Source organism: Manis pentadactyla, chromosome 1, assembly GCF_030020395.1.
Source record: "Manis pentadactyla isolate mManPen7 chromosome 1, mManPen7.hap1, whole genome shotgun sequence".
In the NCBI taxonomy this organism is placed as follows: Eukaryota; Metazoa; Chordata; class Mammalia; order Pholidota; family Manidae; genus Manis; species Manis pentadactyla.
This window is the reverse complement of record NC_080019.1, coordinates 114,033,087-114,044,149: the sequence shown is the minus strand read 5'-3', so window position 1 is coordinate 114,044,149 and position 11,063 is coordinate 114,033,087. Positions and strand designations below refer to the sequence as shown.

Here is an 11,063-nt window from a genome sequence, read left to right as displayed (position 1 = left end):
TAGCCACCTGGTCTACCATATTTTCTTATGGCAGTCCAAGTAGACTATAATGCAAGATTGTATGCAAATCTGCCCCTTTGCTCTGGAGGAAAACATCTTCCTCTTTCAAGGTTGTTTGCTTGCTTATGACTTACTGTTAAAATTGTAGATGCCCCAACCTCACTTTCCTCAGTGGAGAAGCAAATCCACTTCATGTTCACCATCCATCTGACCCATGGCATTGCCACCATGGAACTTGGAGAACAAGGGGAAGCCGTACAAACATGATGCTCATGCTGCTTTTTGTGCCATGGATATTAAAATGTTCTGTGTCTGGCCCAGCAGTCTCCTGTTTTATGCCAGCATCCTTACTTTTTAGCTTGCAAATAGTAAAATCAAATCCCAGACTTAACATCTATGACAAACCAATGTGAATGTTAGTTTTTCCAACAAGTCATACACTGGAAGCCATTAGGGAACCAGAATCTTTTAATAATGGGCAGTAAACATGCCTTTGTTCTACAGGGCAACACAATCTCTTTCCTCAGATGTGTTATGGACCAAATTGTGTCCCACTAAAATTTATATGTTAAAGCCCTAACCTGCAATGTGATGACATTTGGAGGTGGAGTCTCTCTTGGAGAATATGGTCCCACTTTTCTGCCTAAAGGTAGGGAATAAATATCTTCTTTCCTGGAGACAGAGTCTTATCAGCCCAGAGACCAGAGAACAGGTATCAGAAGTATCGGCAAACAAACCTTATTAAACAAACCCTTACCTTCCTTAACCAGGAAGTTAAGGACTACCTAGCCCTAGCTGGACTACCCCTAGCCAAGTCCTATTGTCATAGCAATTCTTCACAATTAGTATTTTTTATCTAAAAGGTTTAAAATCCTCCTGCTCTGGTGTCTCAGATCTTCATTCTCCTGTGAAAACGCCCATGTACATGTAAAAATTCAGTAAAATTTGCATGCCTTCTCTTGTTAATCTGTCTTTGTCAATTTGATTTTCATACCTGGCCAGGTACCCTAAAAGGGTCAAGGCAAACTGTCCTCCTCTGGGGCTTCCCAGAAGAGATGACAATTCTGGTTGGTCTTAAGGACAAGTTGGTTAGGGAGGCTGAGAAGGGAGAGAAGGGACAAGTGTTTCAGGAAGTGAGTATATGAACTTGGGATAAGTAGGAACCAGGGAGAAGTAGGTGCTTTTAAGGAACTGCAAATAATTCCCAAGCTCTACAGGTAGAGCAGGAGGGAGGGATGGAGTGGCAGGCCCTAACACTGACTAACAGGTAGTAGGCAAGGGCTGAATCATTAAATTTGAATTTTATCTAGAATCCAGATTTTCATTTCAGGCTTGGACCTTCTTTAAGGATCTGAGGCACATCCTCCTAAGTGTGCCATAACATGAAAGGGTGAGATGTCGAAAGACGACTGGTAATTTAAGAAAAGTGGTGCTTCACTCACCTCTCTGTGCCCCTGAGCTACTGCAAAACAGTGATGATATCAACCTCAAGTGCTTTGAGAGGATCAAATGCAATAACTTAGGTAAAGTGCCTGGCACACGGTATTGCTCAATAAATGCTAGTTTTCCCTCTTTTTCCTCTCTGCAGCTGAGGTGGAAGGCCGGGCAGCAACCCCACGCCCATGACAGGTCCAGGCTTAACGGCCCAGAAAAATGGCCGCTCGGCCCAGGTTCGGCCGCGCGGGGGCGCTCTAGGCCGCTCCTCGGCCCTCTATGGTTCTTCCTTCGCCCCGGAAGCAGTTTCGCGGCAGGGGTTGGTAAGGTCGGGCCATGGTGGGGCAGAGGTTGGGAAGATGGCGTGGCGAGGCTGGGTACAGAGAGGCTGGGGCTGTGGTCAGGCGTGGGCCCCGCCGGCGGGCGGCCGCAGCTGCGAGGAGCTCACTGCGGCCCTGGCCTCGCCGCGGCTACTAGGACGCAGGTAATGGCCGCAGTTCCAGGCTTTTCGCCTCGGCCCCTGGACTCTAGCCGAGCATCCTCAGGAAGCCGAGGGAGCCTCTTGTGCTGACCCCGACTCACCCCCTCTCCTCATCCGTCTTTTCCTCTCTCCCTTACTATTTCCTCTCTCGCCTCTGTACAGCTGCCTCGCTTCTCGTTGCGCAACCTGCCCCGGGCCGGAGTGCACAATGGCCGGCTCCGGGAGCCCGCGCTGTCCCTTTTCTCATCCGGAGGGACGGGACCGACAGGCAACTGACCTCTGAGGGCTAGTCTCGTGCCACGCCTTGTAATCCCGCGAGGAAGCTATTGGACCCATTTTTTCAGTGAGGCAGTTACACAGCTGGTAGAATGGCAGAGTTCAGATTTTATTCTCTATCAGTCTTTATAAAGCCTATGTTCTTCAACAAATTATCGTTAGCATTTCGAGATGTAAGGGAAGGCGGAGTCAGAGGAGGGCATCATTTTGCTGCATTCAGCGTCGTAAGAGAGGCTTTTGCGTTGAAGATTTGAGATTGAAATTTTCAGTTTCCAGGTGATTTGAAAAGAAAACTACTCGAGGCTTCCCGAATAGAAACTGTATGAAGAGTAAATCTATCAGTATTTGCTGCTTTTGCATTAGAATAATTCAATACTAAGTTGAGAGAAGAGAGAAATCCCTCAACTGCCCAAGATTCGGATGTGTATTTTGATCTGTAACGTGTTCTTGTCCTATCAACTCAAAAAGGGGTGGGGAGGGAAAGAGTAGAAGAACCTGTAGCTCTAACAAGGACTCCAAATGAATTAGATCAGGGATTTGTAAAAAACAAAACAAAACTTGGATACGTTGTATCTTAACGTCATGATACACTAACGTGGAGCTTCAGGCACTAATCTTAAATTTCGGAGGAGGCGGAGAATGAGGAAAGTCAGGTGGAAGTGATGATAGATTTCAATAGTCCTGATTCCATTGTTTATTCCAAATCCCAGTTGAAATTGCTTGATTTGAGGGGGAAAAATGAATGTGGCTATTAGGAAGCAACAGGTGTATTAAATAAGGCTATTGCTTCAGGGGAAGCAAAAGAAAAATAACTTGATTAATGAAACACCTCCAGTAAAAACTGGAGACCAGTTGAAAACATAAATGAAGAAACACGTTACGTTGAAGATTAACATCTAATTTTTTTCAAGTTTGTTATTTATATGCAAAGTTTGAAAATTAGATTTTTGTGGTCGCATGGAAAAAATGAACTTGATGGTAGAATAGAGCATATGCTACTTGCCTCTGGAAATAAGCACTGTAAAGTTACTAGGAAGCTTGAGTTACCTTATCTCTAACTTTATTTCTGGTTTGACTTCTTTGGTTCTAAATTGGTGTGAAGAATGAAGTCAGGAATATGGTTAAAAGCAGAGTTCTGGGCCCAGTCCTGATTCTGATGTAATAGGCCTGAAGTGTAGCTGAGAATTTGTAGTTTCTATAAGCACTATAGGTGTTAATAAAGAGTTCTCGCAACCTACAGCAGTCCTAAGGCAGCCCACCAGCCAAGAATGGTTTCTATGCTTTTAAAGGGTGATAGAGATTTAGGTTGTTCTTCACAGACTAAAATATTTACTATCTGGCCTTTTACAGAAAAGGGAGAAAATCTCATGCTCTTTAGAAACTTTATCAGACTTCTGACAGTACTTCTGAGAAATGGTTTGGGCTTGAAAGAAGCCTGCATAAATTTTCAGTTGTATGAAGCTAAGAGAAGAAAATAGTTGATTGTAGCACTTAAACAGTTTAAATTTTTTAGAGTGGGATTGCTGATGGGAAGTCCAATCCAGGGAGATCTCCCTGCCCAGTAGGTGAGACCTCAACCCAGAAAAGCGTTTTTGACTTTGAGAAGGAATTCACAAACAAGTTGAGCAGATAAAAGTAAAAGTACACGCTCAAGAAAGAGGGTAGGTGTGCTTAAGAAGTGAGCGGTATTGGGGGGTGGGTTCTAGTTGGGTTTGTTGTCTTGCCAATGGGTTTCAGCCCCGGGCAAGTTCGCTATGGATTCCATGTGACCAAAGAAAATGACAGCAAAACGTTCTTGGGGTGAAAGGGTTATACCCAACTTTATTTCCAGGTGGCAGGTCAGTCACTAAAATCCCATTCACTCAGAGCGAGTCTGCATGCAGCAAGCTGGTCTCTTGCCTCTGGGCCCCTCTGTCCTCACAGCCGTCCCACACAGCCATCCTGCACAGCTGTCCTCTGGACCTCTGTCCTTGGCACTGCCACCACTCCAGCCTCTGCTCTGCTCTCCTGCAGCCATGCAGCCCTGCCACCGTGTCATGCCCAGAGCACTGGGCGGAGCTCTTTATATAGTCAGCAGCCATGCACTGCCCACAGGTGTGCAGTGAGCTAGTCAGCCAGGGCCAGGTGAGAATCCTGGCCACAGGAACTCTCATTTTATCCATACTCCACCCCTCCAGGATTCTCTCCTCTCAATCTATGTGCCCTTAGTCCTCTGCAATGATCCCTGTGCAAGGAAGCTCGAACATTGTTCTCCAGCCTCTCCAGCAAAAAGTCTTGCAGACACACAGGCCGAACTCGTGGCTCTGTCTCTGACCTCTGCCTCTTTGGTCTTAATGGCTGGAACTGCTGCTCTGGTTTCAGCTGTTGCCACAGCTCCAGTAAGATCCTATTTGGCTTCCCATCTAATTTCCTTCCATCTACTCCTGCCTGTATCAAATCAACCCACATCTGGATCCTCGTAACCCTCACGAGGCCCCTCAAATTCCTCTTGCGAGTAATAGGTCTTATTTCTTTACAGTTTTTAGTTGCTTCAGCTGCTGTATGTGTCACCTCGCATTTTGTAATCGCTGCCACAAGGCAGGCTGCACTGTCAGGGAAGACAGCTCTCCCATCTCTGATCCCGACAGAACAATTCCATCCACCCCTAAGTCCCACAGCCACCTGCTCAGCCTGAGTATAGGGGCGGACCATAGAGTGCTCCACGACCTGGGGAGGGGGCTGCTCCTCTCCTTGGGGAACTTTCAGCTGCTGGGTCTTTATTTTCTTTACAACCACTGGGCATTCTTTCAATACGGGAGGGGCCGGTGCCTACAGCACCACCCCTTCATCCTTCCCCAGCCCCTCCATTTCTGGGGCTGATTGCACCTTTCTCTCCACTCCCCTGAGTGCCTTCTCTGCTACAACGCCTTGCAACAATGCCAGCTCAGTCTTCAGAAGGTCTCTTACCTTCAGCTCAACGCTTCACAGCTGATGTTCTCCTGCCACCTCCTCCTGTGCTTCCCTCAGGGGCTCGTCCTTTTCCTTGATGGCCTCTTCCTCCTTCGGAACACCTGGCAGCACTGCCGTCTCATCTCCAATGGCACCTTGCTACTGGCGCTTTCATGCTGCCTTCTCTCACATCAATGCCACCTCCTTCCTCAGGGAATCCACAGAGGTTTGCAGCTCGCGTTCTCGTGCCGCCATTTCTTGGGTCTCCTCTGTAGACTTTTAAGACTGAGAAGCAGCCAACCCACAGTTCCCGCTGCCTCACAGGCACTCAGGTCTCAAAGGACCTGCTTACTATACCAAGGGCCACCCCTACTGCCTCAGGTGTCACCTCTGCTTGCCTTCAGTCCTGGGGTGGGGCCCAGTCCTCTAGGAGGCAAGCCACTTCAGACCACATACCCATTGGGGGACGATCCACTGTCTCCCCATTCACAGGCAGCCCGCTGAAGCACCCCTCCCATAAGGGCAGCCTGTCTTTTTCCTTGGTCAAAAATGAACCATGCCGACTTTCACCAATTGTCTTGCCAATGGGTTTCAGCCCCGGGCAAGTTCTCTATGGATTCAATGTGACCAAAGAAAATGACAGCAAAACGTTCTTGGGGTGAAAGGGTTATACCCAACTTTATTTCCAGGTGGCAGGTCAGTCACTAGAATCCCATTCACTCAGAGCAAGTCTGCAGGCAGCAAGTCAGTCTCTGCCTCTGGGCCCCTTTGACCTCACAGCCATCCTCTAGGCCCCTCTGTCTGCACAGTCGTCCCGCACAGCCCTCCTCTGGGCCTCTGTCCTCTGCTCTCCTGCAGCCTTGCAGCCCTGCCACCATGCAGTGCCCAGAGCACTGGGCGGAGCTCTATATAGAGTCAACAGCCATGTATTGCCCACAGGTGTGCAGTGAGCTAGTTAACCAGGGCCAGGTGAGAATCCTGGCCACAGGAACTCTCATTTTATCCACAGTGTCTTATAGATGGAATTTAAGCAGGGGTGGAATGTTCATGGGGTAGGTGGGGTTTTCTAGGACTAGGGAAGGGATTGCTGGGAAATACTGTTAATACCCTCTTTTTGTCCTTAGGTGGTCTGCCTCAGCACTGTCAGGGTGCAGGGAGGCATGATTTTTTACTGTGTTAATGAGTGTATAATGTATTTTGAGATAAAGTCTGGGTCAGGTTCTCCTCCCATTCAGTTTTGGCAGGTCTGGTATTTATACAGTGACTCCCTGCATCCCTCGAGAACACTTTGCACAGAGTATGTAAACAAGAATTGAGTATGATACAAGCATTATACATAGAATATGAATGAGCATTAACAATGTAAACACTGGCAGAGACCCCCAACCCCTTCCTGCTCATGTCTGGTTGTCAGCCTACTATAACAGGATGACATTCTTAGCTAAGTTATATTGTCTTTACCTTCACATTGTTAAAAACAATTCAGAAAACTGTGTTATCTCAGTGTTTCACTCATCATTAAGCCAACATATACATAGTTATGACTTTTTTTAGTTAAAATTATGGTATCTTATTAAGAAACTAAACCATCAATTATGCAGCTAGTAGTGACTCAAGTGTTCATGAGCTCTTCCCACCTTGAGCATGCTAGATTGCTTTCACAAATCACTAGTTATTGGCAGAAGGACCAAAGCAGCAGAGCTAAAAAAGGCAGGCCTGTTTTCTGAGTTGGTATATACCTCTAGTGACCGTCTCCTCTCAGCTAATCTCCACCCACCTCCATCCATTTTATTGTGTTGCTTCACTCTGTCTTCTGAATTTATTTCAGGTAAGCCATTTATTTTTACATCTTAGGTACCCATCTTTTTTTTAAAAAAAAAAGCTTGAAAAATGCAAAAACCATTTTTAGCTGGAAAGCCAAATCCACCCTGCAGCCTTTAGTTTGTCAATACCTAATTTAGGAGCTTGTTTAGAAATGCAGAATCTTAGATTTACCCCACCCCAGACCTACTAAATTAGAATCTGATTTTGATAAGTTGGTATGTATGTATGTACTCTGAAGTTTTTCCCAAACCTGTGGTAGATCTCATCCTGGCTGCACATGAAAATAATCTGGGGAGCTCTTAAATAAAATACAGATGCCTAAATCTTACTACCCTGATGGACAGTGACTTCAATGGTGCATGGGGGGGACTTGATAATATGGGTGAATGTAGTAACCACAATGTTTTTCATGTGAAACCTTCATAAGAATGTATATCAATGATACCTTAATAAAAAAGAAAAAGTATTAAAGAAAAATTCCAGTTCTACAGAACCAGATATTTCTGTATCCTAGAAATAGCAAAGAATGAGGAGGTAAAAAAATATATATATATATAGATAGATAGATAGATAGATAGATAGATAGATAGATATAGATAGATTGGATGGGTGGATGGATGGATGGATGGATGGATTGGATGGATGGATGATGGATGCCTTAGTCCCATCCCTGGAGATTAGAGATTCTAATTTAATTGGTATACTTTGTGTAAGAGCTCACCGGGCAGTTCTAATGTGTATTGGGAGGAAAACCTGTTTTCCCTTGGTCAATCTTAGGTACATTGCTGGGGACCTGGAAGTTAGACTGACATAAGACAAGTTAATAGAAAAACTAGTTTATAAATGTGTACTTTGCATACATGGTAGTATTCCATGATGAGGAACCCAAAGGGGTGTTAGAACTTGGGTTTATATAGCATTTTGTTAGAAGAATAAGTTTGAGAGAGGTGACAGTGTGTTATAGTAGGTAGATAGCCAGACAAGAGCAGGGAGGGGATTGGGGACTTTGCCAGTGTTTACATTCAGTTAGATGTTGTTCATATTCTAAACACTCTGTGTAAACTGTTCTTGCAAGATGTGGGGAGTGAGGTATAGATACCAGACCTGCCATAACTGATTAGTTCCAACATGGAGAAGTTGACCCTGACTTCACCTCACAGTACCTTTCATGCTCATTGACATACTAAAAATCACACCCCTTGGCACCATGACAGTTCTGAGGAAGACCACCCAAGGACAGAAAACAGATGTCACCCTATATCCCAGAAATCCCCTCCCTATTCCTAGAAAACCCCATGTAACCCGATGAATATTTCACCCCTGCTTAAACTCCAGCTGTAAGACCACCCAACCCAAACCCCATGGTGCTGCTTACCTCTGGAGTGTGCCCACCCTCCCTCCTTGAGTATGTATTTTGCTTTATTAAACTACTCTTTGCTTGTACCAGCTCAACCTGCTTGTGAATTCTTTCTCGATCAGAGTCAAGAACCTTCCCTTGGGTTAAAGTCTCACCTAGTGTGCAGGGAGATCTTACTGGATTGCCCGACAACATTTGGGCAACCATGAAGGGACCCTTGATATCATACTCACTAGTGGTCTAGGTAAGGAGGAATTCTGTGCTACTTGAAAGCACTCTTTTTCTCTTGGATCCTTAGTTGGTTTTGTCGCTTCCTTGGTGGGTATGGGTTGACCATTTTAAAGCCACTATGGCAGTGCCACCTACAATAAGTCTCCTATGTGAGGATGGTTACAGAATGGGTTAGATTGGCTCTAGGCCACCTGCCAACCTCAAGACAATGTTAGTGCATTGAGGTAATTGAAGCAAAAAATCCATCCCACCCCACGGCACATTCTTCCTATTGGTTGTAGTCTTAACCTCCACAGATCCATTTCTTCCCCTCCTTGCACTTCCTGACGCCTCCTCCTTGACTCAGTCTAGCACTTCTTCCTCTTTGTTCATGTCTATCCCCCTGCTTCTGTTTTAGTAGACAATTAGTAAGATAGAAGAGGCAGAAAGGAAGGGACAGGTGGAACCCTGTAACCTTTCTGAGTGGGTTTATACCCACTCTGTCTAAAATGGAAAGTAAGACAGAGCCAGGAAATCCCCAAGGTTGCCGCCTGCTCAAGGGACAGTGAAATATGTCCCAGAATGACCTTAGCCTGTTTCATTTTCCTTAGATTAAATTAGCATTAAATCCCTAAGGCTGAGGCGTGCACATAGAACACTGAGACATGCAAGAACAACCTTGGTCCATTCACATGATCATTAGAATTTACTGTCCCCCCCAACCCCCTGTAGGTTTTTCCATCTGCATTATGAGTATGAGCATGTGCAGAGCCAGAGCAATTATATGATCTGAACCTGCTAATCCACCTCTCACTTTCCTATAAAACCAGCAAATATTCAGAAAAGCAGGGCTGGTCCTCACTTCTCAGGCCACCAGCTGGCTCTTTGAGAGTGTACTTTTTTCCTTGCTAAATAAAACTGTCTTCTGGCCTTCTTGTTTGGTTCATTTTCCTTGTCCTTATGTACCAGAGGAGGGATGAGACAGACCCTTCCCTGTAACAACAAGACAAAAGACAAAGGATTTATTATTGACCTTATTGTTACTGTTCTTTTCTTTAGGAGCTGGGCTTCATAGAGATCCAGTGAATATAGCAGTAATCTACTTTTTTTCAGTTTTTATATTGGTTTTAAAATAATGGGGAGTATATCCATGTGAAAATATTCAATATATAGTTGGAAATACAAGACAAAATTGAGGTTAGGACTAAAAAAATATATTTGAGTCATTTACTTGCTTAGGATTCATCCAGACCACAGAAATAAATTTATTCTTTCAGGGGCTGGTTTACAAAGATGAGAAAGCCTGTCTTGATTTCTACTTTCAAGGAGATTTGAGTCTAGAAGGATAGTATGTTTAGAGTACAATGAGAACAAACAGGAGAGAGCCTCTAAGTTGTCTCTGGGGAAGTTACAGTTTTACCACATGGAAAATAAGTACTTCATGAATTTATATGGTTTGAGTTTGACTGGAGAGTGTGTAAAGGAATATTGGAGCCCTTGAGCATATCTCATCAAGGGATCGGAGAGAAGGGGAGCCGTCAGGAAAGTGAATTAAAGAGCAGGATTGAGTCTTACAAGAGCTACTGGCAGGTGTCAATCAGTAGTGTCAACTGCTTTGAAGTCAGGCTGTAAGAACTGAATCGATAAAACCTTTTACAAAACATTTGATAGGTGTCCCCAGAACTGGTAGTGAAATAAATGGGAGGGGGGAATCCATCAATTTATAATGGTCAATACTTATATAAGGAAATAGTTGCTTAATTTCCAGTGACTTGAAGGATAATATGTTTAAATGTTTGTTCTGGAAATTGACCAAACCTCAAACAAAACAAAGTCTGTGCTAATTCAAACCTGCAACTTGGAGTTCTTCAGTTTCTTACAGGACTATAAACTGTGTGTGGAAGGTTGATACAAATCATTTTGTTAATGGTTACATAGCAATGCCCCAAACAAGTTCCCCTCTAAAGTTGTAGGTTGTCTTTTACAGAAGGGCACGATTCAAGTGTTTTGACTTTGAATCCTTCCTAGGAATAGGAGTTTTGGCTTCTTTTGGGCTACAGCGATGGTGATGATCCAGGCTCTGTGGGGAGGCTCATAGCGGTTAATGTTTGCAAGGTGCCCCTCTTTTTATAATCTGTTATTTTCCCTTTACAGATTTAATTTTCTTATTCAGCAAAAATGTGGATTCAGAAAAGCACCCAGGAAGGTTGAACCTCGAAGATCAGATGCAGGAACAAGCAGGGAAGCATATAAGAGAAGTGCTTTGATTCCTCCTGTAGAAGAGACAGTCTTTTATCCTTCTCCCTATCCCATGAGGACTCTTGTAAAGCCTTTTTTTTTTACTGTTGGGGTAAGAGCTCACATCACTAGGAGTTATCTGCCTTGTTACAGGTGCAGTGGAAGTACTGTTTGTCCTATTTGGACTACCTTAAAGTAAAGACAAATGGAGGGGGATCACAAGGATGTGGGTATCTGGGATGAATTATTACAGGAGAACATGAATTCTGTAATTACTGTTAGAGTCTGATTCACTTTTGTAAGCCCTGAGAAGAA

At 44.5% G+C, this 11,063-nt stretch overlaps 1 protein-coding gene across 8 annotated transcripts in view; it reads left to right on the top strand.

Annotated features, from left to right (window-relative positions):
• The first annotated feature begins 1,746 nt into the window (after positions 1-1,746).
• Positions 1,747-11,063, top strand: part of PARL (presenilin associated rhomboid like) — a 33,774-nt gene continuing 24,457 nt past the window's right edge. For 5 of the 8 annotated variants that reach the window (XR_005022672.2, XR_008997079.1, XR_005022673.2 and 2 more), the window contains exons 1-2: positions 1,749-1,918; positions 10,665-10,860. Coding sequence is in view for 4 of the 8 variants with exons in the window: in XM_036875259.2 (XP_036731154.2) it covers positions 1,794-1,918; positions 10,665-10,860 (321 nt within the window). In the remaining 4 variants the exon portion in view is untranslated. Of the gene's footprint in view, positions 1,919-10,664; positions 10,861-11,063 lie in introns of all 8 variants that reach the window. The other 3 variants (XM_057500512.1, XR_008997080.1, XM_036875256.2) reach the window with 3 other exon arrangements.